This window comes from Peromyscus californicus, unplaced genomic scaffold (genome assembly GCF_007827085.1).
Source record: "Peromyscus californicus insignis strain IS unplaced genomic scaffold, ASM782708v3 Scaffold_23__1_contigs__length_62951481, whole genome shotgun sequence".
NCBI classification, from domain to species: Eukaryota; Metazoa; Chordata; class Mammalia; order Rodentia; family Cricetidae; genus Peromyscus; species Peromyscus californicus.
This window is the reverse complement of record NW_026294534.1, coordinates 59,997,392-60,024,875: the sequence shown is the minus strand read 5'-3', so window position 1 is coordinate 60,024,875 and position 27,484 is coordinate 59,997,392. Positions and strand designations below refer to the sequence as shown.

Sequence of the window (27,484 nt, the reverse complement as noted above, 5' to 3'; positions counted from 1 at the left end):
CAGGATGGCGGCGGCGGCAGCCGCGGGTCCCGGCGCGGGCGCGGGGGTCCCGGGCGCAGGTGGCGGCGGCGGGGCTCGCGAGGGCGCGCGGGTGGCGGCGCTGTGTCTACTGTGGTATGCGCTGAGCGCGGGCGGCAACGTGGTCAACAAGGTGATCCTGAGCGCTTTCCCGTTCCCGGTCACCGTGTCGCTGTGCCACATCCTGGCGCTGTGCGCCGGGCTGCCGCCGCTGCTGCGCGCCTGGCGCGTGCCGCCCGCGCCGCCCGTGTCGGGCCCCGGACCTGGCCCGCACCCGGCGTCCGGCCCGCTGCTGCCGCCGCGCTTCTACCCGCGCTACGTGCTGCCGCTCGCCTTCGGCAAGTACTTCGCGTCGGTGTCGGCGCACATCAGTATCTGGAAGGTGCCGGTGTCCTACGCGCACACCGGTAGGTGCGGACGCGGGCCGGGGCGCGCCGCTTGGGGCTTCGAAGTATGGGTACGAGTATGTGGGCCGTCAAACTGAGACGCCGCCAAGCGCGGAGGGTTCTCAGGTTGGAAAAGGTCTGAGGAGTTAACCGAGTGTCGAGCAGAACTGACTCCAGCTATTGGGGTCGGGAGGACGCCTTGCAGAGAGAGAAGTTCCGGCGGCGGGTGTGCAGGCTGCCGGGACTGCCCGCTGAGAGTGCCTTTCCTCTCTTTGCAGTCAAGGCCACCATGCCCATCTGGGTGGTCCTCCTGTCCCGGATCATCATGAAGGAAAAACAGAGCACCAAGGTAACCCTGGAAGAAGCCCTGGGCAGGGCGGGATTCCCGGTAGCTGGCTGGGTTGATGACGTGGTTGGACCGTGGCATTCCTCTGGCTTCCTGTCAAATAAGGAAGTCAAGGTGTCAGGCTGGGCCTTCCCTAGTGTCCCGCGCTCACTTATCAGACAGCAGGTGTGTGTGAAGGGGAGATGTCTCTGGATAATCTCTTGCTTATTGGCCCCGAGTGCCACGTCCCTCAGGGGTCTATATTCTCCCTTTTTTTTTTTTTTTTTTATTTCCTCCCTTGGTTTTGCTGGTAGGTGATGTCTGTTTGGTCCCATTTTGGCAAGTCAACAAGAAACAAATTAAGTTGGGACAGGTTTTCCTTCTTATTTTTTAACATTTATCTGTGTGTGTGTGTATGTTGTGCCTCCTCATGTGTGTGAAGCTCAGAGGACAGGGGTCCATCTTACCTTTTCACGGTGCGGATTCCTGGGATGAGATTCAAGTTCTCGGGCTTGGCCGAGAGCGCTCCTTACCTGTTGAGCTATCATGCCCTCGTTTTCCCATCACCAGAAAGAATGGTCGGTAGTGGGCGGCTGGATCTGATGTGAGATGCTGGGTCAGAGGAGTTTGATGATGGCACAATCCAGCCAGTTCTTAGAAATTAAAACTTTCAGGAGCCTGACATGGTACCATGGGTCTGTCATGCTATCACTCAGGATGCTGAGGCAGGAGGATGGAGAGGTCTAGGACAGCCAAGGCTACAGAGCTGAACTTTGTCTCAAAAAGTCTTGGAGCTGGTCATGGTGGCGCACACCTTTAATCCCAGCACTAGACACTAGAGAGGCAGAGGCAGGTGGATCTCTGTGAGTTCGAGGCCAGCCTGGTCTACATGGTGAGTTCCAGGACTCTGTAGAGAGACCTTGTCTCAAAAAAAAAGGAAAGGAAGAAAAATGTTGTAGGTCAGTGTGGAGCCCTTGCTGAGAACTCAAAGGCCCGGGGTTTGACACCTGTTTTTAACCAAGGTTGTGATTATCTGGATGTGAATCCCAGACAGCACCTAGAGCTCAAGGCTGCCTGAGGAAGATGCCAGGCCAGATGTTTCCTGACCTGAGGCTAGAGAGCAAGAACTGGGCTCACTGTGCCCTTCGCGCAGTGGCGATGCCAGTGTCCCAGCTGGAAGCCATCTCACCCTGTTCTATGAATGCTCACTTCCTGTATATTTCTTATTATTGATTTAGCTCAGAGCGGCTTTACCCTGGATCACTGTGTAAAAACTGGGCCACCTCTGACTGAGTTTTGTTCTCAGGCCCATCTTCGTCCTGGCAAGCCCTGTCTGCACTCTGTAGTCCCCGTCAGGGTGATGTCAGGTGGGGCTGGCCTCCAGGGGGTCAGGGTTGCTGGGGAGGCAGCCAGGTGTGTCACCTGATAACACACCTTGTGTTTATCAGTTTTCCTTGTCACTGGGGACATTGTACCTGGCTTGACAAGATGCCAGGAACCTCATGAGTGCAGGACCTGGAGATTGGCCCTCTTGGTTAGGGAGTGCTTTGCAAGACAGATAACTCAGGCCCTTGAATCCTCTTCTCAAGGGAAGATGTGGGATGCCGACAGGGAGAGTGGACCATGGCCAGGAGTGCAGGGGTAGGCATTCAAGTCCCACTGGCCACTTCCCTTGGGGACAGAACCTCTGCTCCTAAAAACCTCACCTGTCTTGCGTTGTTTTTACATTTATTACTTTGTGGGGACGTGAGTACACCCGGAGATGAGAGGACAACTTGCAGGAGTTGGTTCTCTCCTGCCACAAAGAGTCCTGGAGATCAAACTCAGATTTGGGGGCCTTTACCTACTGAGTCCTACTAGTTACCAACTAACTGGGCCCCTGATTTGTTTTTTTTTTTTAATACAAAAATCTCTGACTGGAAATCCACCTGGTTTTCTACCTTGTTGGGTTTTGTTTATTTTTTGAGTCAGGATTTGAAAGTAGCCCAGGCTAGCCTTATTTTTTTCCATTTATTTATGTATTTACCTTTCTGTGTCTGTCTGTATGGAAGTCAGAGGATAGCTCTGGGGAGAGTCAGTTCTCTCCTACCATGTGGGCATCAAGCTCAGGTTGTGAGGCTTGGTGGCAAGTGTCTTTTTCTTTCGGCCATCTCCCTAGCTCCAGACCTGAGACCCTTGGTGATCCTCCTGCCACAGGTTTCTGAGTGCCAGGATGCTGGGCATGAAGCACCTTGTGAGATGCAGGTGGCATTTTCCAGGGTGGAAGATGGGGTCCCCCAGGTCAGGCACAGGGCCACCCAAAGTTTCCTGCAGTTCTGGGTGGTGGGTAGCCCTGGCCCACCTGAGCCCCTCTACCCTCCTGCAGGTGTACCTGTCACTGGTCCCCATCATCAGCGGAGTCCTACTGGCCACTGTCACGGAGCTGTCTTTCGACGTGTGGGGACTGGTCAGCGCCCTGGCAGCCACACTATGCTTCTCCCTTCAGAACATCTTCTCCAAAAAGGTGTGTGGGCCCTACCCCTGGCGCTGGTTGCCTGAGGGTGACTTCAGGCTGACTGGCCAGATCAGACCCTCCTGTGCCTTCTGTTTGCCCAAATCTCTGCCCCTTATTTTGTTTTGAAAGCCAACCCCAAATTTAACCTACTCTGCTAACCTCTCTTGTTCCTTTTCTGTTACTAGTTTTCTTTTTAGATTTTATCTATATACTTAGTGTGTATGTGCAAGGGTACCTGCCATGGCCTCAGTGTGGAGGTCAGGGAACAACTTGCAGAAGTCAGTTTTCCTTCCTCCGTGTGGGACCTGGACATGAACTCAGGTCCTCAGACTTCGTGGCAAGCCCTTACCCATTGACCCATCTTACCAGCCCCTCCACATTATTTCCCACTAAACCTGCCCCAGCCCATTTTGTTTCCATGCACTCCTGGGATCTGCCTGCAGTACCCACCACCAGGTGCTTGCTTTACATACACTTGACACCATGGCCAACTTGTGTGGGGGTGCTAGGGATCCGAACTTGGGTCCTCGCGCCTGAGCTAGCGCCCAGCCCCTCCTTTCCTTTCCATGCTGAGCATGCTCTTCCTCTGAGTTGTGGTCACTGATCTCATCTTTTCTGGCCTTGCTCATCTACTGTTACTGTGTGGTGTCACCTGCTGCAAAGCTCAATCGTGACTAAAGCTCAGGGCAGCAGGGTGCCACCTTCAGCACAGTGGGTCCCCTTCTTAGGAATGTGGCTTATTTCCAACCTGTTGTAAGAAATACATCTGTGAGCCTCTGCGGAGAGTGCTGCTGCTGGCTGCTTGGGTTGGGGCATCTACCTGCAGTAGATCTGAAGTCCATGGTCTCTAGGGTAGGATCTGTTTCTGGCTTTTGCCTGGCATTGCCTGGTGGTGCTCAACAGGCTAAACCAATCTGGACTCAATTCAGAGGGATGTTAGCCGGCATGGTGGTCCCTGCCTGTCATGAGCATATGTGGGATGAAGGCAGGATTCCCATGAGTGCCGGGCCAGCCTAGGCTACAGGGCAAGACACCAGATGCAAATAAAAAAAACTGGTGGTGGGGGGGGAGGCTTCCGAATGCCTGGCTCACTCCATCCTCCCCAGCGTGTGTGTGTGTGTGTGTGTGTGTGTGTGTGTGTGTGTGTGTGTGTGTGCTGGGTTGGTTCTGTTGTTCCTCTGTCAGTCCCTCGTCCGCAGACAGAGTGTCCAAACATGACTATGTTCCTTCATAAACGAGCAAGCTGGTCTGATACCCAGGGTTGGCTGTCGGATTCCACTCTCCTGTTGGGGCCTGGAAACCCAGGCCTTGTTGCTGGTCAAGTGTCAGTGGCTCTAATGAGGCGCTCTTCCCTCAGGTGTTGAGGGACTCAAGGATCCACCACCTGCGGCTGCTCAACATCCTGGGCTGCCATGCCGTGTTCTTCATGATCCCCACGTGGGTTCTGGTGGACCTCTCCACCTTCCTGGTGAGCAGCGACCTGGTGAGTTGGGGCTGCTGAGAATTGCATGCGTCTTTACTAGCTTTCTAAGGCGCTGTAGTCATGTGTTCATCCAGGGGCATTCTTTGGACATCTGTCTGCTAGGTAGATGTGTCTGTTTTCTGTTCCTGTAACAGAATACCTGAGGCAGGCTAGCTTAGAAAATAGGAATCTTTAGCTCTCAGGTCTGGAGACTGAAGGTCCAGCATGGAGTGGGTTCTTCCAAGGGCTCCTGCCACAGCTTGTGACATTGTATGAGGGGGATAAGAGCATATGTGGGAGGGAGAAATCAGTCTCAAAACAAGAGTCTGAGAGCCAGGGCTCCTGCTGTCCTGTGTCCGTCAGCTGTCCATCACCAACAGAGCACTGGACATGACTGGTGTCGGGAGAGGACATTTACCTTGGCTCAGGGTTTCTAAGGGTTTCTGTCTGCATGCTTGGCACTGGGCTGAGAGCAGAGATGGTGACGTCACTCTGTGAAGACCGCTGCAGTGGCCTCCAGGAGGGGCTTGCACTCATAGTTGCGGTATTTAAGTCTCTTTAATTCAAAACTCTAAATCCAAATGGACTAAAACCCAAAACCCTATGAGCAGCAGCTTTAGGAACTGAAGTCCTGGGAAGGAGAGAGGCTGGTCCCCTTGCAGTCTTAGACACAGCCACCTTATGCTCCAGTACACGCTTGAGCACATTCGAGTGCTCGACTATACACACACGCACACGCACACGCACACGTGCACTCTTTCTAGTGTGGTGTGGTCACAGTCTGGATCTGACCACTGGGAAAGGGTTGGTCTCACTAAAAGCTGTTGGACATGGTAGGACCTGGTGGAGGCACAACCTGGTAGGAGGAAGTGAGGAATTGGAACATGTCCTTGAGGAGGGGCTCTCTCTTTCTCTTCCACTCTGCCTCTGCTTCCTCGGTGATGGCCAGGACAGCACTTGCCCTGTCCCCTCAAGGCCCAGGCTCTGCCCAGTACCACGCACAAGACGAGAGAGCACTCACCTCTCGTTCTGGCACTCAGGAGGTGGAGATAGGAGGATCAGAATTCAGAGTCATCCTTGGCGAGTTTGAGGCCAGCCTGGGCTACTTGAGACCCTGTCTCAAAAAGAAAAGGAAATCCTCTGTCAGATGTGGGGTTGGTGAAGATCTTTTCCCAACCCCACATCTGACAGAGGACTGATATCCAGAATATATAAGGATCTCAAGAAATTAGACATCAAAATGCCCAACAGTCCAATTAAGAAATGGGCTATAGAACTAAACAGAGAATTCTCAACAGAGGAAACTCAAATGGCTGAAAGACATTTAAGGAATTGCTCAACATCCCTAATCATCAGGGAAATGCAAATCAAAACAACTCTGAGATACCACCTTACGCCTGTCAGAATGGCTAAGATCAAAAACACTGAAGACACCTTATGCTGGAGAGGATGTGGAGCTAGGGGAACTCTCCTCCACTGCTGGTGGGAATGCAAGCTTGTACAACCACTTTGGAAATCAATATGGCGCTTTCTTAGAAAATTGGGAATCCATCTCCCCCAAGATCCAGCTATACCACTCTTGGGCATATACCCAAGAAATGCTCAACCACACCATAAGAGCACTTGTTCAGCTATGTTCATATCAGCATTGTTTGTAATAGCCAGAACATGGAAACAACCTAGATGCCCTTCAACTGAAGAATGGATAAACAAAATGTGGTACATATACACAATGGAATACTACTCAGCAGAGAAAAACAATGACATCATGAGGTTTGCAGACAAATGGATGGATCTAGAAAAAATCATCCTGAGTGAGGTAACCCAGACTCAGAAAGACAAACATGGTATGTACTCACTCATAGCAGGATACTAGACATGAAACAAGGATGACTTGTCTGCTACTCACATCACCAGGGAGGTTACCAGGAAAACAGGACCCCAAGAAAGACACAGGGATCGCCCAATGACAGAGAAATGGAATGAGATCTACATGAACAGCCTGGACATGAGTGGGGGTAATGAAAGGCGAGGGTCGAGGGAAAGAGAGCTTGGGGGAGCGGGAGATCCCTGCTGGATCAACAACAGAGAGAGAGAACAAGGAATAGGAGACCATGGTAAATGAAGACCACATGAGAATAGGAAGAAGCAAAGTGCTAGAGAGGCCCACGGAAATCCACAAAGATACCCCCACAACAGACTGCTGTCAATGGTCGAGAGACAGCCCGAACTGACCTACTCTGGTGATGGGATGGCCAAACACCCTAATTGTCGTGCTAGAAACCCCATCCAACGACTGAGGGATCTGGATGCAGAGATCCATGACAAGGCCCCGGGTGGATCTCTGGGAGTCCAATTAGCGAGAATGAGGAGGGTTTATATGAGCGAGAATTGTTGAGACCAAGGTTGGATAAAGCACAGGGACAAATAGCCAAATGAATGGAAACACATGAACTATGAACCAATGGCTGAGGGGTCCCCACTGGATCAGGCCCTCCGAATGGGTGAGACAGTTGATTGGCTTGATCTGTTTGGGAGGCATCCAGGCAGTGGGACCGGGTCCTGTGCTCATTGCATGAGTTGGCTGTTTGAAACCTGGGGCCTATGCAGGATTGTTTGGCTCGGCCTGGGAGGAGGGGACTAGACCTACCTGGACTGAGTCTACCAGGTTGACCTCAGTCTGTGGGGAAGGCTTTGCCCTGGAGGAGATGGGAATGGGGGGGAGGGTTGGGGGGAAGGTGAGGGGGACAGGAGAGGGGAGAACAAGGGAATCCGTGGCTGATATGTAGAACTGAATTGTATTGCAAAATAAATTAAAATAAAAAAAAAGAAGTGAAAAGACAAAAAAAAAAAAAAGAAAAGGAAATCCTGGGCAGCAGCTAGTGGGCAGCACCCCCACAGAGCGTCCCACGGTCACCATGGGCTGCTGGAGTTGGAAGCCCAGCAGCATTCTTTACAGGATTCAAGCAAAGGCTGAGCCAGTGTCTCCTGCCATGCGGGTCCTGGGCAGGTTCCAGAGCCCAGGAGGTGCAGGTGCTTGGCATACAAAGCCTTATGACCTGCTCCACCCTTAGGACTCACACGGTGGAGGGAGCATGCCAGCTCCCACAACTGGACCCCAGGCACCATGGCATACACTGTCCACACCTGTACACAGATGCTGTGATTTTTTTAAAATACGAAAGTGGTGTCACCCCAGTACTGGGGGATACATGCAGGAGGATCAAGACCTTAAAGTCATCCTCAGCTACATAGGCCAGCCTGGGCTACATGAGACTGTCTCAAGGAAAGAGAGATAATTCTGGACCCTCTGTGCTGAGCCACCTTTCCTGGATGAGTGCAGCTCCACCCCTCATACGGAAGCCTCTTCACGCCAAACGGTGCCCATCACAGCACGCCACAGCTGCACAACCCCAGTGGGTACACCCTCATCCCAGCTCCTGTGTCTATGGCTCACGGAACATCTGCTTAGTGGGGACGGGAAGATCGTGAGAGCCAGAATGCCAGGAAGTCCGCGGAGAAGTCCGTCTCCCTAGGAACGGCTGTGTAAACAAGACGGCAACAATATCAGTGGCCATCCAATCTGGGAGGGAGAAAATCTCACAGGGTCCACCCTAGACGAAGAACTACAGGCAGCTAAAGACAGCTGGGAGGGGAGAATCAGCCTCTCCCAGGCTGGAGACCTTCACTGGTTGTCCAATGCACAGTGGTCCGCTCTGAAACCATACACACAGACAACACCAACAGACTCAGCAGGTTGTATTCACATACGCATGTATGTAACAACAAAAAAGAAAAAGGCTGTCAACTTGGGGTGCCTATGAGGGGCTGGCAGAAGGAAAGAGATATGAGATTGATGCAATTTTATTTCAATTAAAAACTTTTTTTTTTTTTTTTTTTTTTTTTTTTTTGGTTTTTCAAGACAGCGTTTCTCTGTGTAGTTTTGGTGCCTTTCCTGGATCTCGCTCTGTAGATCAGGCTGGCCGCGAACTCACAGAGATTCACCTGGCTCTGCCTCGAGGGTGCTGGAATTAAAGGTGTGCGCCACCACTGCCCGGCCAATTAAAAACATTTTTAAAAAGGAAAAAAAGAAGTCAGATGGAAATCTTAGCATGGGAACAGCACCAGGCGGATCTCTATGAGTTCAAGGCCAGCCTGGTCTACAGAGTGAGATCCAAGAGAGGCACCAGAACTACACAGAGAAACCCTGTCTCGAAAAAAAGGGAGAGCAAAGCCTCTGAGGGCACTGCTGGGTGTGGTGGTGATCGTGGGAAGATCAGTCGATAGAAGCTGCCTGGTGCGGTGTAGTGGCCGTGCCTGTAATCCCGTCACTCTGCAACCGTGCGGAAGATTGAGAGTGAGAGAACAGCCTGGGCTTCAGAGTGAGACCCGGTGTGAGCCATTATGGGAATGTCTATATCAGCTCTGTTTTTACTTGGAACTGGAGAAAGCCTTCAACAAATGAAGAAAAGCTGGTTTGTTCACGAAATGGAGTATTCCCTAGCAGTGAAAAATACCCTCTAACCTCTTTCTACCTACACCAGTGACAGGCTGAATGGAAGAGGCCTGGGTTGTGTGATTGTTTATTACGTAACCGTCTGCTCGGGACAACCATTGCGGTTGCCGGGTTTAAAGAGAGGGTGAGAACTAAGTAGGCTGGGAGGGCGTTTTGTCAGGAAGCCATTCAGGGTCTAGTTGCGGTTCTACCTGCAAAGAAGCTGTTGCCTTTGTCATTCTCTGCCCCAGCACAGATGTCTGTGAGCTCAAGTCCTTCCTGCCAGGGGCAGGGCTGCTGGGAACAGAGCAGCACCCCCAGGGACCCCAGCCGGCCCCTGCCCAGACAGCGCCTGGGGCCCTTGACTTGGGCATAACAATTCCCCCCCCCCCCCCCAAGGAAACTTTGGAACAGAAAGTGCATCCAGTTTCTGCTCCTGGTGGTTTTCCTTCTCTTCCCTTTGGGGTGTGTGAGTGAGTGCGTGAGTACACTAGCAGTGTGTCTGTCTCCTGTGGAGAACAGAGTTCAGCCTCCTGCACTTTCCTCAGTAGCTCGCCTTGTCTTTTTGAGGTAGATCTCACTGACTGGCTGGCTGCCAAGCCTCAAGATCCGCCTGTCTCTGTCCCCTGCGCTTCCTGCCTCTAGCAGTGGAGCTCTGCATATGTGCAGCTCCGCTTTGGTTTTGGTTTTGTCTTTTCACGTGGGTGCTGGGGTCTGAACTTGGGCACTTTCCTGACTGAGCTGTCTGTCTTCCCAGCCTACCTTTGCTGTCTTTGAGGCAGGATCTATATCCCATATTATGTGGCCCAAGGTGACTTCAAACTCCTAATCATCCTGTCTCTGTCTCCTGAGTGCTGGAGTAGAAAGTGTGCCCACAATGCCTGGATTGGAAGCTCAGTATGATTTGGTTGACTCTGTGGGTCATTCTTGTGAGTCTTCCTTCTCCTGGTGACCAGCTGGCATGCCTGCTAACCACCATGTCCAAAGACGGGCAAGCTGGGACTTGTGACCCCCACGGGATGGCTGGGAACTGGCAGCAGGGCAGGAAGGTGGGCTTGAGGGCCGTCTGAGGAAGCGGATGCCTGAGACTGCCCAGTGTCCTAGCTGGGCTGCTGCATTCTCCAGGCACCTGTCTGAGGATGGGTGGTGGGCTCTGGGGCTCTGTGTCCCACTGTCTGGAAGGCCTCAGTCGTTGATAATGTCACCCATCTTCTCCGGTCTGTCTGGTATTGTTTGGGGTGTGGGATGCTGAAACCCATGACTTCATACATGTGCTGCATGTGCTCCACTGCTCAGCTTTGTCTGTGCTCCAGCTTTACAAAATGTTCTGGGGGCAGGGAGCTGTGGAGATGGCTCAGTGGGAAAGCGCTGGCTGTGCAGTGGTGAGGGCAGCGTTCAGGCACCAGGAGGCAGGGGTGAGATGCCTGAGGCAAGAGCACCCTGCCACACACACAGTTTTGGTGGCCTTTTAAAGAAAAATTATTAAATGTTATGTGTATGGGTGTTTTGTCTGCGTGTATGTCCACTTACAACATGTATGCCTGGTACCCTCAGAGATCTAAAGAGGGCAATTGATCCCCTGGACTGATTTACAGACAATTGTGATCCTTCTGTGGGATCTAATCCGGATCTTGTAGGAGAGCAGCCAGTACTCTTAACTGATGAACCATCTCTGCAGTCCTTTGGTGGCTGTTTTTGCATTTGAAAACAGATGGCCCTCGACCACTGCACCATTCAGTGGGGTGGTCAGGAGGGCAGAAGTCATGTGTATAAAGCATCACGTAAACTGGTAAAAAGGCTCAGTGATACAGTAGTCATGTGTTAGCAAACCTGTCGCCCCAGTTTGAGGCCAACCTGGCCTATGAGAGATTCTGTTTCAAGAAAAGTCTCACCACCTGCTGCCCCGTGGTAAAGCCAGAAATCCATTAGAGTCTACTTAAGGAGTATTAGAGAATTTATTAGGATATAAATTGAGGAGATACACTCACGAATACAGAACCAAGTAGACAGCTGAAGTCGTCCTCCGTTCTGACCAGGAGCGAATCCACCTTGCAATTTGATCACACCAAGAAGCAGGGAGAAGGACCTTGTGACCCTTCTCCCTTTCCTTTTAAGAGATCACATACAATGGCAAGAAGCACCACCTCCTTCGGGCCCTATAGTCCAAGGTCATGGGTGGAGCAAATATCACTACATTTCCCCTTTTTGTCTAAATAAGAAGGTTCTAGACCTAATGCAAACTATATACAATAAGTATTGTCCAGGAAAAACAATAGGTAATAACAGACAAAAATAGAAATACAACCAACAATAACAACATCAAACAAGAACGACATGCTAAATGTCCAGAAATGTCCAGATCATAGGTAAATGGCAAATTACTGAGATTACTCCAATAGCTGTCCTATCCTGAAGATTCTAACTTTAGTATTTAAAGTGTTCTTAGCTAAGATATGAGAGGATTGTAATTTTAACTATCTAGTCTTCAACCCTATCAGAGACCTGAGAAGGAAAATAATATTTCTTGAGTAAACAGGAAGTGCAAGGAAGCAACTTCTGAAAATTGCAAGGATTGACAGAGACAGCTGGCAGCCTGGACAGTCACCTAATGTTTCTCAGCACCATTGAGGCATCCATTTTTGGCAACAGGCCTAGAATATCTGACAGACCATTTTCAGAAGCAGGAATTTTGAACGACCATCTTACCCTGTCTTGGCAGGGTTCAGCAGTTGCTTTTCCTTGTGTCCTGCTCATCCAGAAAGGACAGCATTCATACTGTTAGCAGTCGAGGCAAGGGCAGTTCTTTGCCCAGCAGGCCATTTTGTGCCAAGAAGAAGACAAACTTCCAAATGGAATGTCTTAGAAGCCCAACATTCTCTTGGGAGAAGATTGGTGCTACCAGGAGCAATTGTGTCTTACATCACCAGAATTCTAAGTTATCAAAACATTTAAATGCCATATTCTCTAGGTCTATGAAGTGTTTGAAGACTACCTATCCATCTGACATAAGTTTCTGTAAATACAGAAAACAAACTAATATAACTATAGATATGACACTCATGGGTGACTATTAATCTGTAAGTCTTTTCTACCTAAATAACCTAAGGACTAAGGATTCACATTAACAGGGTAAGCAATCTGTAAACCAATGTACAGTATATGAACAATGACCTCAAAATTGTGACAGTGCACAAAATATCTTTTTTTTTTTTTTTCCGTTTTTCGAGACAGGGTTTCTCTGTGTAGCTTTGCGCCTTTCCTGGGACTCACTTGGTAGCCCAGGCTGGCCTCGAACTCACAGAGATCCACCTGGCTCTGCCTCCCGAGTGCTGGGATTAAAGGCGTGCGCCACCACCGCCCGGCCGCACAAAATATCTTAAACTGAGTTAGAAATGTATAGTGCAATATGATGACAATATCCTTGATCTATATCAGTATACAAAATATTCTAAACAGAGGTAGAACATACATACAGTATGACCAAATACAATTTTACATTTGTATCAATATACAAACTATTTCAAATAGTAGGAACATGTGTATAATATGACAATTATTGTTTTGAATTTGTATCAATATACAAGAACCCATATCAGCAAATTATCTAAGGCTGATAGTTTGCTAAATTAGTTTATTAGTATACATAATAATCTACCTTAATATACTATGCCTATCCATAACCCTTTTTTCTTTTCCAAAAAAGAATCCTGAGTCTTTTTATTGTCCCCTACCCCCAACCCTATAACAACTTGTCTGTAACTCTGAGAAAATGGAAACTTTTGGGAGAGGGAAAATTGTTTTCTTAAAATTGCTTCCTGCTATTTAGGGGGCAACGGTATCTCTGTGGGATCCTGTAAGAAAGCTAAATGGTTAAGTCTCAACAGGACAAGTTGTAATGTATATAGCTAGTCTCAGTGTAAATGGGTAAAGTTATCTGAGGTTCTGGCTAGAAGTGTAATATGATTGACCATCTCATCTTAGAACTGTCCTGAAGAGTTTGCAATCTAAAGCTGATCACTGAGTGGTGGTTTTAGGTTCAATGGCATCATTCTGGACCAGGTAGAATCATCGTCGTGGGGCCCCATCTTCCTTCTGGAGACTTCAGAGATTGCTATTGGAAAGACATTTTTTCACTGTGGAAAACTTGAACATTATTAATATCAAAACAGAAAGTTTGAATCTTAAGATGACATGATATGTGAGGAAGGATTCCAAGAAATCAAGAATAATCATGGAGAGAAATAGAATCTTAACAACAATGGTCCTTAGGTTATTGGTTTTCTTCTGTCCCACACCAGCTTGCTCTTCCGATATGAGACAGAATCCCTTAATTTTTTTTTTTTTTTTTTTTTTTTTTTTAGCAATATGCTTAGGTTTAGAGAAAGAGAGAGCCACATTCCAACTCCAAAGCCAGCTTGATTTATATTTGATCAGGACCACAACTTTTCTAGAGTTAAAGAGATATAGATGTTAGGCATTGAGATACTACCCTGTGGAGTATATTGGTACCAATAGGTTCTTCCCTTCTGCTGTAGACTTCTGGGTGTCCAAGGCCTTATGATTTTTTGAAGATGGGTGTTCCTATTATCCTGTAACGATAAGAAACAGAACCCTGCCCTGACCCTTTTTGTTGAGTTTTTCTTACAACTTGTAGAATTATCACACCAGTGGATAAGCTCTTACTTCTCCTTATCAAGGGGTTTCTCCTGTTCAAATCAGTTTTTTTTTTTATTAATTTTGTTGGTATCCATAGCTTTTCTTCTCCTGCAGAATCAAAAGCAAAACCCCTTCCCCAATGTAGGACGTACACAGGTTTCCATTCCAAGATCAACACATCTTTGAAGTAAACAGGTTGGTTTAACTCAGGAGTTGTTTTTTTTTTTTTTTTTTTAATTGTCCAATGTCTCTCTGCAGCTGTTGTTCCTTTCTCATCAGCATTGAGAAAATTCAAGGTTAATAAAGCATTATGTAGTCTATTTCTAGGGGTCATTGTTACCTCTTTCTGTTTATTCAGTATATCCTTTAAAGTTTGATTGGATCTTTCTATGACTGCTTGGCCTGTGGGATTATGTGATATACCTGTAACATGCCTTATATTGTAATTAGCAGAAAAAGTTGTTTCATTTTATTTGAGACATATGCTGGAGCATTGTCAGTCTTAATTTGTACAGGTATTTCCATGATGGCCTTAACTTCTAATAGGTGTGTAATTGCAGAATCAACCTTTTCAGAACTCATAGGACTGGCCCATTGAAATCCTGAATAGGTGTCAATGATATGGTGTACATATTTTAATCTTCCAAATTCTGCAAAATGAAACACATCCATCTGCCAAATTTCATTTCTTTGTATACCTTTAGGATTACTTCCTACAGGTAATTGAGTTTGGTTATAGAAGGAACAAGTAGGACATTTTTTTTACGATTTCCTTGGCTTGTTGGGAAGTGATGGAAAAATCACTTTTCAAACCTTTACTATTTACATGGTGTTTCTTATGAACTTCTGAGGCTTCTAGTTCATTACCTATTAATAACTGATCAATCTCATGCTTGTGCTAGAGGACCTGGCAGACCTATGTGGGATCTGATGTATGGTCTGTATGTATAGGATGTTCCCTATTTCTGATGATTTCCTGTAATTGTATAAATAATGAAATTAATTCTATATTATCAGGAATAAATTCAGCAGTTTTGATATGTAAAACAACTCTCTGCTTATTGAGAGTCAGTAAATATATTGAGAGGTTCTGTGAAGTCCATAAGTACCATAAAAGTGGCATACAGTTCTGACTTTTGTACAGAATTGTAAGGGCTTTGGACCACTTAATCTCCTGATTTAACGTGTCTTTTCTGATTTATTTGCATCAATATAGAATGTGGGGACTCCAGAGATTGGTGTCTGATGTACAATGTGAGGAAGGACCCATTCAGTTCCTTTTATGAATTCTGTTCTCTTGCTTTTGGGAAAACAATTGTTAATCTCTCCCCCCCAAAAAATTACTGCAGACTCTTTGCTAGTATTCATTATCTTTTCATAAAAAGGAGATTTCCTCTTTAGTTAAAGGTACTACAATTTCTGCTGGATCCATTCCTGTCAATTGACGAAGTCTTAATTTTCCTTTTAGAATCAAATCAGAGATCTTTTCCATATATGTCTTTAATTTCTTACTCGGTTTACATGGTAGAAATATCCATTCCAATATAATATCTTCCCTCTGCATCAAAATCCCTGTGGAGGAGTGTCTGGAGGGTAATATGACCAGAATGCAGTTAAGTTCTGGATTCACACGATCCACATGTGGCTCCCTTATTTTCTTTTCTATTAGAGCCAATTCCTTCTCAGCTCCAGCTGTCAGTTCTCTTGGGCTATTTAAGTCGTCCTCTTTGTATCTTTTTGGGAACAATTTGTAATCCTCAGGGAGACAAAACTTTCTTTACTTCTTCAAACATGCTTTCTAACATATCTGACTTCAGATCAGCTGATAAGATATCACCCATATAATGATAAAGTATAGATTGTGGAAATTGTACACAAATTATTCCAATGGTTTATGTACAAAATATTGGCACAGGGTGGGGCTATTTAACATGCCCTGTGGGAGGCCCTTCCATTGATATGTCTTGACTGGCTGGGAATTATTATAAGTAGATACTGTGAAGGCAAATTTTTCTCTATCCTTTTCTTGTAGAGGTATAGTTTTTTTAAAAAAAAGTCTTGGGTTGGGGATTTAGCTCAGTGGCAGAATGCCTGCTAGGCAAGCCCTAGGTTTGGTCCTCAGCTCTGAAAAAAAAAAAAGATTAAAAAAAAATCTTTTAATAACAAATACAGGAGAATTCAAGGGCTGGTGGATTCTTCAATATGTTGAGCATTTAACTGCTCTTGAACCAGCTATTCTAAGGTTTATGGTTTCTCTTGTGTCATAGGTCATTGTCCAACCCAGACAGGTTTATCAGCTGGCCATTTTAAAGGTAGGGTTGTTGGTACCTCTGAGAGTTCAACAGCAGTTGTGCTCTGTTTATGTACAGCCTGAATGATTGGTGGCTATTTTTTACATTATCTTATAATATTATTCCCAGATAGATGAATTGGTCTATATTCCACTTCTGAGCTTAGAGGTATTCCATTGTTAAAGCAAATCACGATCCCAAAGATTCACTCTACATTAGCCATATATGGCTTCAGCCTTCCTCTTTGTCCTTCTACCCCTGTGTATTCAACCCATCTCATACTTTGTTTTACCTGAGATAGGGTTCCAATTCCTAGAGATTGGACATCTACTTCTTTTTTTTTTTTTTTTTTTGGTTTTTCGAGACAGGGTTTCTCTGTAGTTTTGCACCTTTCCTGGAACTCACTTTGTAGACCAGGCTGGCCTCGAACTCACAGAGATCCTCCTGCCTCTGCCTCCCGAGTGCTGGGATTAAAGGCGTGCGCCATCACCACCCGGCGGACATCTACTTCTTGAAGAGGCCAATTTGGATGCCATGATTTTGGCATAATTATAGTCACATCTGCACCTGTGTCCACTAAGCCTTCTAGAATAATATTTTTTTTTAATTTTTCTTTATTAAGAAATTTTCTACTCCTCATGCTATCCACAGACCCCCCTCCTCCCTAATCCCACCCCAGCCCTCTTTCCCAAGCCACCCTGCACCCCCACATTCCTCAAATCGAGGTATCTTATGGGGAGTCAGCAGAGCCCAGCTCACTGAGCCTAGGCAGGTCCAAGCCCCTTCCCACTGCACCAAGGCTGTGCAAGGTGTCACACCACAGGCACCAGATTCCCAGAAGCCTGCCCATGCACCAGGGACAGAACCCGATCCCCTAGAATAATATTATTAATACATACTCTAAACTTTGGTCTTTGTTCATTTATGGAGGTCTACCAAAATGTTAGTTTTATGGTGTTTTTTGGAGTTTTTGATCTATCTATCATCCAGTGAAGTATCATTCTTTACATTAGGCACTGGGTTATTTAATTGTCCTGGGGAGGAATTTCCTCCATAGTGGCTGGAAATGTTTGGACCACATTTGATTTGGGGGCCTGCGAGAGGCCCTCTGAGGCATTTCCTGCTGGTAAAGGGTTGCCTCGTATGTCTCTTGTTGATCTGCATTCATTGGTCCAATGTTGGCCTTTGCCACATCTTCTGCATAATCCAGAAGGTTGGGGTCTGCTGTTTGGGTATTTCTAGAAGAAGCATTGCTTCTAGGAGCACCCTGTGTACAACTTCTTCTTATATGACCTGGTTACCACAGTTAAAACATTTGGTACTTTGATGTCTCCTTCTGCCTTTGGAAATCACCTCTCCTATCCAAGCCTCATCACCATAGTTAAGAGACTCAATATTGTTTGTGTATTGGATCCATTCTTCTATAGGTGCTGATCTGATCTTTAAAGGTTCAAGTATCCTTTGCATTCTACTTTAGCCAAAATCAAAAGCCAAAGATTGAGTTAATACTTGTCTTAATTCTTGGTCTGATATTGTATTGTTTATAGCCTTGATCAGTCTTAGTAAAAAAAAAAAAAAATCCCCAGAGAAACCCTGTCTCAAAAAAAAAAAAAAATCCCTAAACGGTTCTTTTGACCCCTGGAAGACCTTCGTATAGAGCTCAGTTGGTTTCCCTGGAATTCTTTCCCAAGCATTTAAGGCTGTTGTATGGCATATGGATAATGTGTGCTCATCAAAGGTAGATTGTACATATATATCCGTGAAGCAGCCCTCACCAAGAATTTGATCTTGAGAGATCTTAAAACCTCTAATCTTACCTTGCTGCTCAAGGGCTTTAGCTTCTTCTCTCTGCCAGCTTTTCCATTGTAACTGCTGGCTGTATTCTAACACAGCTGATATTAACAGATTCCAGTCATTAGGCGTGATCTTGTTTCTAGAAGATCACTTATTTAACATCTGTTTCACATATGTTGAATGTATACCATAGGGAGCTACAGCTTCCTTGATATTCTTTAAATCTCTCATATGAATAGACTGCCAGATATATTGTACATATCCTTCAGGATGTTTATCATTTGCTGGCTTTCCACAATCGTTGATATGGTAAACCACGGCGCCACCTGTTGTTACCTTTGGTAAGTCATCTCTAACTCCGTAAAGTTAGATGTTATGACCTCTTTAGCCTTGACCTTCTGCTTGTTAGCACACTTATTATCAGTTCTCACAGACTCCTCCATAGCCTGAAATTGATTAACTACAGCTTCTGTACTTCCTGTACTGTGAATGATTCTAATGACTTCATGAAATCAAACAATTTTTTATGTTCATTAGAAATAGCTGATTCCAAAGATTTTATTCTATCAATTAGTGATGATCGTTCTTCCTTAGAAATTATCTGTATGGCATTAAGATTGCTCTGAAGATTTACTGTTCTATCCATTAAGTATTCACATTTATTATCAATAGAATTAAATATGGTTGCCCAGTTATTATTAGCGGACTGAAGTTCTTGTGGTAAATTCGCAGATTCCAAAGAAAGAATCCTTTTAAGTTCTCAATATCACTTTGCAAAGTCTATATCAATCCTATTAATGTCTCATTTTTGGTCTTATTAGTAAACCAGTTTTTTCAGTGATATGATATGAATTACTATGCTAATCACCAATGTGGCAAAAATTGTATATATCCCAGGAAGGTCATATATGTCTTGTAAAATTTCATCCATAGTATAAACAAAGACTTTTTAAATTCCTGGATGTTTATATTATCCACCGTAGCGTGAGAGAGACTTAAAATTTGTAAAGAAAATTTTAATGTATTTATTAATTAATTTATTTATTTATCAGTTTAAGGTGTAAAGTTATCAAGTAATTTACCTCAGATAAGATCCTCAAGAAATTGTCCTAAGTGTCCAGCTGTTCCAGAGGTAATTACCAGGTTGGGCAAATTTTGGGTGTAGTAGCGAGTTCGACCAGCAGGTGTCGCAGGTGTAGCGACAGAACAGGTCTGATGTGAGCTGACTCAGCTCCCTGAATGGGCTGCTGCGAATCACTCACTCACCCAGGCAAAGCCTACCTGGGCAGAGCTGCCGGGATCACAACAACTGAGGCAGTAGCAGAACATCGGTGGCGGCCGTGCACAGAATGGGGATGTGGCAGCAGGGGAGCCAGGCTGCCAGGAGGGTGTGCTCTCGAGGGTGGTGGCCCAGGTTGTCCCGGAATCGGCAGCAGCTACACCGAACGGTTTTAAAAGTAAAGAAACAGTCTGCTGGTAGTCTTTGACCAGGCGTGTGTGTGTGTGTGTGTGTGTGTCCCGATCCAGCCGCTACAAGCACAGAACTAGAAAGGCGCCTAGTGCGGGCACTGTTCTTTCTAACGCAGTCCATCTGCCGCAGAATATGTGTGCTTTTGGCAGTGGTTACAAGAACCACAGGCGCGTGATCTGCCTGGCCTGGGAATGCTTGACTCACACTGTGTGACTCCTGCCTGGTCACCTGAGCAGGGGTCAGAAAGTTCCGGGGGGGGGGGGGTAGGGGGGGTTGGGCTGTGTGTGGGCTCTGCAAGGCGGAGAAACTTGCCAGCAGCCGCCTGGGGCATTAGGGTTTTGATACACAAGTAGCCCCAGTAGGGGTGCATGGGGCTGAGATCCACATGGTTGGGTGCCAGATAATTTGAGAAATCCATGAGAGTCTGCTGAAGGAATACTAGGGAAATTTATTAGGATAAATTAAGGAAATACACTCATGAATACAGAACCAAGTAGACAGCTGAAGTTGTCCTCTATTCTGACTGGGACCAAATCCACCTCAAAGTTCAATCACACCAGGAAGCAAGGAGAAGAGCCTCCAGACCCCTCTCCCTTTCCTTTTAAGAGGTCACATACAACAGCAAGAAGCACCACCTCCTTAGCGCTGTATAGCCCAAGGTCATGAGTGGTGCAAATACCACTTCATCCTTGGTGACAATCTGCCTGAGTACATATGTGCCCCTCCCCTACTGATGCTCCCTGCCTGTCTCCACAGGCCTATGTGTCTCAGTGGCCCTGGACACTGCTGCTCTTGGCAGTCAGCGGATTCTGCAACTTTGCACAGAATGTCATCGCCTTTAGCATCCTCAACCTCATCAGCCCGCTCAGCTACTCTGTGGCCAATGCCACCAAAAGGATTATGGTCATCACCGTGTCCCTCATCATGCTCCGCAATCCAGTGACCAGCACCAATGTGCTGGGCATGATGACTGCCATCCTGGGTGTCTTTCTGTACAACAAGGTGAGCATTAGGGGCCACTGTCCCCCAGCCAGGCATAGCCTAGGGGAGGGACGAGAAGGAGCCGAGGGAGGATGGGAAGGGTGATTCTGGCTCTGGGTTCCAAAGGTGCCTTACAAGGTGGGTGGGTTCTGTGCTGCACAGACCATTATGGCAGCAGGATTGTAAACACAAGCTGCCCTGGAACTCACTATCTTCCTGCCTCTGTCCTGAGCTCTGCGGCATGGGTGCACAGGGCCTGAAGTTTCCTTTGTTTCTTATTGTTTGTCTTGGAGCAGAGGCCTGTATAGTCCAGAAAGGCCTTGAGCTTGTTCTGCCTGGTTTATGCCGTGCTGGGGATGGAGCCCAGGGCTTTGTGTATGCCACACAAGTGTTCTACCACAGAAGCATCCCTAGTCCTTGGTTTTGGGGTGACCTCTTTTTTGGTGGTATGCTTTTTTTGTTTTGTTTTGTTTCAGTTTGTTTTTTTGAAAGTTTCAGGTATCCCAGGTTGGCCTCAAACTCACTATGTAGCATAAGCTGGCCTGATAACTTCTGCCCTCCTGCCTCTGGCTCCTTAGTGCTGGGGGTGACATGCCCCCCACACCCAAAGTTCCCTTGTACCTCATTGCTCTCTCTTCACACAGACCAAGTACGATGCGAACCAGCAGGCTAGGCGCCACCTCCTTCCAGTCTCTACATCGGACCTGAGCAGCAGAGAGCACCTGCGGAGCCCAATAGAGAAGCCCCACAATGGTGCACTGTTTCCCCAGCAGGGTGACTTCCAGTATCGCAACATCCTCCTCACAGACCATTTCCAGTATGGCCGCCAGAGCCACCCGAACTCCTATGCCCTCAGCCGCCATGATGTGTAGGTGCCACCAGGCCAGGTCTCCTGCACCACCTCCCTGAGCCCAGCAGCCTGGCTGAGCACATGGCAGGCCAGCAGGGAAGCCCTAGATCCTGATGGGCTGTGGGATGTGACCACAATATGGACAGCCACAGGCTCTGGACAGAGGAAGAGCCATAGAGAGATCCTGGTTCACTCTTCTGCTCAGAGGCCACGTTCTGCATTGGTGCACAGGGGTGCCCTCGGTACATTGCAGAGGTCTGGTCTGAACTTCTGGTGACAACAAGGACCCACTCTGCAGAACTGACATCACTGTGGCTACGGTCCTGGAAGCCAGCAGGAGGTGGCATCTGGGGCATCAAGGAGAGGACAGCGGGGCTGTAGCCCAGAGGTATAGAGCGTGGAAACAGGTACCATTACCTGTCCCCAGCAACAGTGCTCCAGGATGTCCCAAGGCAGTTGGCCACTTGCAGCTAGTGCTGACCTGGGGCAGACTTACAGTGGCCATCGGTTCATCAGCCATTGGTGTGACCTTCCTTTGCCTTGTGGGTGTTAGAGCAGGACACAAGCCCTCACTCCAGGCCTGAGTAGCCCTTAGACTCTAGAAGAGGTGGCCAGTGTTAACCTTGGTTGCATCCCCACCCTTCTGATGCCACAGAAGGCCAGGTGATGGTGTTGACAATTTCCTTAGGACCTCAAGTTTCTTTGGGGAACATCTTGTTGGCTATGGGGACTTTGGAGCCTAGGTCCTGGCAAGCACTGCACCAGGGCTAGCCAATAGGTGAAAACAGTCTTGACTCATTTCAAAATATGGGATGTTTGTTGTTGGAACAGTCCCTTGGAGCTCAGTGGTAGCAGGTGATGCTGAAGGGTCCTGAAGCTGCAGCTGGAGTAGCAGAAGGTGGAATCCACACACCAAATACAGTGTCGCTTGTCGGTGAGGGGATGGTATGTGGGTCGGGATCTGAACTGTCCCAGTGGATGGGACAGCTGTGTCCCAGTGGTTGAGACAGCAGGCAGGTGTTAGTTTTTTAGCTAAGAGTCAGTTTAAGGCTGGGTTGGTAGAGTGCCTGCCTCGCATGCATGCGTCAGAGGCTTCTGTCCCCAGCATCACAGAAAGCGACATAGTGGTACAGGCCTGCCTTTCCAGTGCTCTGGAAGCAAGGTCAGGGTCCTCAGACCAGCCTGGACTACATGAGAGCTTATCTCAAGAAAAAGATCAGTTTTAGGGACCTGGCCTGGTGGCATACATCCAGGGGCTGAGCCAGGAGGATGACCATGGGTTTGAAGCCAATCTGGGCTACATAATGAGGCTGTCTCAGAAACAAGTAAATACTTTGGAGGCTCATCCTGGTAGCCTCCACCTATGGTTGGAGCCACTCAGGAAGCCAAGGCAGGAGGCTCTTCCAAGCCTGTGAGTTCAAGGCCAGTGTGGCAACACAAGGAGAACCTTTTGGTAAGCAGAGGTGTGGGTTCTGGTGTGGGCACAGCAGGTAAATGGTGGGACCCAAGGTTTGTGACATGTCTTCTTTGGCAGTCAGGGGCATCAGGCTTAGTTTGGGGTATCTGTAAGTTTGGGTTTTAGTTTGTTTGTTTTTGAGACAGGGTCTCAAAATATAGACCACACTGGCCTCAAACTCATAGAGATCTACCTGTCCCTGCCTCCTGAGCGCTGGGATTAAAAGCATGTGCTGCCACGCCTACCTGGAGACATCCTCACTAAGGCTCCCAGACAGACCTTCAACTCTCAGCATTCTTCTTAGCATTCTTTGTGCCTCTGTCTCCGTTTCTAAGCCCTGAGCTGACATGTGCGTCATGGCACCCCATCCTCAACTCCTGGTTTGTTGGGTCCCTCTGCTTTTGATGAATTAGAGTTTTGTATGTAAGGTTAGTTCATTGGCAATGCCAGCCTTAGCAGTCCCATCTGCCCTGCTTGCTGGTCTGCAGATGTTCAGAGCCACACTGCAGTGGGAAGGAGCACCTTGGTAAGGTAGTCTGGTGGGTTTTCCTCCCTGGGGAAGACACAGACACCTGACACTCTGTAGGTCTCTCTGAGTGTCCCTGACTGCGCTGAACTCAAAATGAATTATGTCTTTTTGGATTTCCATGATGTTGCTGTAATATGTACATTAATGCATTTTTCCTTTTCCAATGTGAGGTTTGCCAGGGAGGGAAAGGCTCATCTCACTTTTCTTACGGTTTATAAATTAATAAATGGGATATTTAATTCTGTTCATAGGCCTACAGTGGGTGTGAACACAGGAATGGATGAGACAGTCAGGTAGACCAGATGGCTGCACCTCAGTGGCTGCAGTCCTCAGCACCACATGAACCGGTGGTGCATACCTATTACCCTACACTCAGGAGGCTGCGGCCATTAAGAGCAGGAGTTCACGGTCATCTCTGGCTACACAGTGAGTTTGAAGCCAGCCTGAGCTACATGAGACAAACAAAACAAAACAGACTTGATGGTCCATGGTTTGCCTTGGCCATTCAAAGTCACATTAGCCCCAGTCTTGCTTCCCACGCCATGTTCACCTCTCCAGTTTCGCCCTGTCCCACCTCTCTGTTGGGGTTCATATTAGAGAATCTTTTTTGCTCTTTCCATATACCCTTTGAAATGGCCTGGCCAAAATACTTATCCTGACCCACCCAACTCCTTCACTTTGCAGAAGGGGAAACAGGTGTAGAATAGTTTTGAATGTCTGTTCACTATTAGAATACTCAGAGTGGGCCTTCTTTTAGTTATTTATTTCTTTGAGATGGTATCTGCCTGTGTAGCCCAGACTGGCCACAGGATGGAAGGCAGTCCTCAGCCTCAGTCTTGGTGCTGAGGTGATGCGAGACTGCCACACCCAGCACCCTATTTTATACCATTTATTCCAGGGAAGGAGATGAGCCAGATGTCTTGAGGCAGGGAAGAACTTGAGACTCAATTTCCCTCTGTGTTGGGAGGACTCTGGGCACTCAGCTCTTCAAGACCAGACTCTAAGCCCCAAACCTCAGGGTCTGAGACGGGAGACTGTCATGTTCCTGTTTTCCATTGGCATCATCCCGGGCCTCCAGTGTCATAGGCTGTTCTGTGGGAATAGCTGTGTTCCTGGTCGGCATTCACCAAAAATAAATGATGGTCTCCAGGGGCTTGAGATTGGCTGTGGTTTGTCAGGGAGGGTCTCTCCTGTGCTCCCAGCAGTACACCATGCTAGCAGACTGAAAATCCAGGGCAGGGAAACGGCTTGGGCAGCCCTTTCATGTGGCGGGTATGGAACCCAGAACTGAGACTCAGAGTGTGTGTGTGAACTGAGGCTGGCCTTAAACTCTGAATCCTCCTACCAAGGCTCCCCAAGAACCTCTGTGTGTGTGTGTGTGTGTGTGTGTGAACTTACTGAGGCTGGCCTTAAACTCTGAATCCTACCAAGGCTCCCCAAGAACCTCTGTGTGTGTGTGTGTGTGTGTGTGTGTGTGTGAACTTACTGAGGCTGGCCTTAAACTCTGAATCCTACCATGGCTCCCCAAGAACCTCTGTGGCTTCAGCCAGCTGATATTGCACCAGGTTTCTGTTGAGATGGCTCAGTATCAGCACTGGCTGCTCTTGCAGAGGACCTAAGTTAGAGTTCAGGCACCTAAATGATGTCTCACAACCTTATATTGTTATGCCCAGATTGGGACCCCAAAGATAACCACCACAGACCTTAGGTACAGAATGCAATAGCATGGTTTATTTCTGTTTGTTTACAAGTCGCGGGCAGGGAAGCTCGATCCAAAGCACTCACTCGTAGTCGTGAGGCCAGGAGGAACTTGCTTTTTCTTTGTGTGGCTAGCTTTTTAAAGGCAAAATCCACAAGCCCTTCAGGGGGGTTGGGGGAGTTTTGCATGGGTGCCACTCGGATTGGTTTATTTTTATCTCTGTTCTCTTTTAATTGGGTGAGGGTATGTAACCTTTGAATTTACTGATTGGTGGTTAAAATTTATTACTTTGGGGACAGTCCAGCACAAGTCCCAGGCTTTGTCCTTGAGCCACCATGGGGGCTGGCTGGCCAAGCACGTACTGCACATAACTCTAAGTTGGTGAGGGGCCCCAGACAGTAAACATCTGGCTGAACTTTGAGCAGTCTTTTGTTCATGGCCCTCCCAGAAACTGCTTGCTCAAGTCTCAGGAAACTGAAATTGAGGCCTGATCTCTGAGAGAAGACTTGAGCAGCCTGTTATGGCATCTGCTTGGTCCTTTCAATGTAACTCCAGTTCCAAGCGATCTTTTGAACTCTGTGGGCACTGCATACATGCAGTATACAAATAATATATGCAGGCAAACATCAAAACACATAAAATCTTTAAAAATACAGGGCCTTGTGGTGAAAGTGCATACCTTTAATCCCAGCACTCAGGAGGCAGAGGCAGGTGGATCTCTGTGAGTTTGAGGCCAGCCTGTTCTACAGAGTGAGATCCAGGTCAGCCAAAGCTGTGACACAGAGAAACCCTGTCTTGGAAACCAAAATAAATAATGAGGTAAACCCCTGCACACAGCAGATAAGTTTCCAAACCTGTCACGAAGCTCTGGGTCATCCTTGGCTACACAGTTTGAGAATATCGTTTTTGTGACCGTTTATTGTTTACTTTGGAAAATAATATGCCAAAGACACCATGGTACTAAATACTCTTCCTCAGTTCTATGTACAGCGCATCATAGCTTCCCAAGAGACAGACATGCCATTGATCACCGGTTAGGCTTCTAGTCAGCATTCTTGGTGTAAGCCCACTATAGCCAGTGTTCAAGCTGAGGTTAGCCCGTGTACCAATGTGTGTGGGTTTAGTTTCCTGGCCTAATCTGTTTTCTGTTGCTGTAACATTACCCAACACCAGGTGGTTGATAAATCATGTTTGGCTCACAGTGCTGGGGGCTAGGTGTCGTTCTGTGCCCATAACCTGGTGAGCAGAGGGACCTCCCTCCGCACAGGTCTCTTCCTAGGCGTTCCTGGGATCTGTAGCAGTGCTGTGGCAGCATGAGTGTGGGAGTCCAGCTCGACCTGCTCCACCTGACAAGGGATCTGGGGTGGAGGAGAGAGGAGTGAGGAAGTACTAGTTAAAGATAGACCTGGATGACAGCGAGAAAGACAGACACAGGATAGTTGTGTTGGGAGGGCCTGGGTCAATACCCAGCAGCCTCCAAGTTTATTCAAGAGGGCTTTTTTTTTTTTTTTTTTTTTTTTTTTTTGGTTTTTCGAGACAGGGTTTCTCTGTGTAGCTTTGGAGCCTTTCCTGGAACTCACTCTGTAGCCCAGGCTGGCCTCGAACTCACAGAGATCCACCTGTCTCTGCCTCCCCAGTGCTGGGATTAAAGGTGTGTGCCACCACCGCCCAGCTTTTTATACAAATGCCAAGGGGAGCAGCAAAAGACCTCCCCCTTGCAGATCAAAGCATACTGTACAGCCAAGTGTAGACCCTTCCAAACACCTGGTAAACACGCCTGAGGCCAAATCATCTCCTTACACACCCTGCTGGGTAAAGCAAGCTCAGATTCTCTGACCCTGAGTCAGGTTTCACTAGATAGCCTCTATGGGTCTCCACACAAGATGACAGGTGTGGCTGGCCATACTTGGCTCTCTCCTTCTGTTTGGGGCATCTGGATCCGAGGCTGGCTTCATCCTCCTGCCTCCACCCTTAAGTGCAAAGCATTCACAACTCTTTCCCTAAAGCCACTGGATCAGCCAGGCATGGCAGGCATTCCATCACCTAGGAAGTTGAAGCAGGACTGTTACAAGTTTGAAGACGACTAGGTTACATGTGTTTGTCACAAAAGTGAAATAAATAAAAGAAGCCAGCCAGGCGGTGGTGGCACATGCCTTTAATCCCAGCACTGGGGAGGCAGAGGCAGGCGGATCTCTGTGAGTTCAAGGCCAGCCTAGTCTACAAAGTGAGCTCCAGGAAAGGCACAAAACTACACAGAGAAACCCTGTCTCAAAAAACCAAAAAAAAAAAAACCACCCTAAAGTTTCCACCCACAACTATTACAAGACTCAAGTTTGCAGATGGGTTGCTTCCAACCCATGAAATTAGGGGTGGCCTGTTTGCATCATGGCTGGATGGCAGGGCTCCCCTCATTGAGGGATGAATATTTTATTTGAAAGACAGGGATGCTGGGGCCCAGCTTATTTCTTCTCTTCAGTTCAGGCAATGGTGCAGCCACAGTGGGCACATTTTCCCAGCCAGTTATCTTCATCAAGATCATCCTCATAGGTTCGCCCAGAGGCCCCTTGGGCCTATCCC

The 27,484-nt window shown here is 47.5% G+C and overlaps 1 protein-coding gene across 1 annotated transcript; it reads left to right on the top strand.

The window, feature by feature from the left end:
* Positions 1-4: 4 nt before the first annotated feature.
* Positions 5-24,366, top strand: Slc35e1 (solute carrier family 35 member E1). Its single transcript, XM_052752480.1, has 6 exons — positions 5-425; positions 683-753; positions 3,095-3,232; positions 4,581-4,706; positions 20,149-20,394; positions 21,018-24,366. The coding sequence occupies exons 1-6, from the start codon at positions 5-7 to the stop codon at positions 21,243-21,245; spliced, it is 1,230 nt and encodes a 409-aa protein (XP_052608440.1). The 3' UTR covers positions 21,246-24,366.
* The last annotated feature ends 3,118 nt before the right edge of the window (positions 24,367-27,484 follow it).

Coding starts and splice junctions, on each gene's coding strand:
- Slc35e1 (XM_052752480.1), top strand. CDS start 5: ATGGCGGCGGCGGCAGCCGCGGGTCCCGGCGCGGGCGCGGGGGTCCCG. Junction 3,233..4,580: donor AGAACATCTTCTCCAAAAAG/GTGTGTGGGCCC, acceptor CTCTTCCCTCAG/GTGTTGAGGGACTCAAGGAT. Junction 4,707..20,148: donor TCCTGGTGAGCAGCGACCTG/GTGAGTTGGGGC, acceptor CTGTCTCCACAG/GCCTATGTGTCTCAGTGGCC.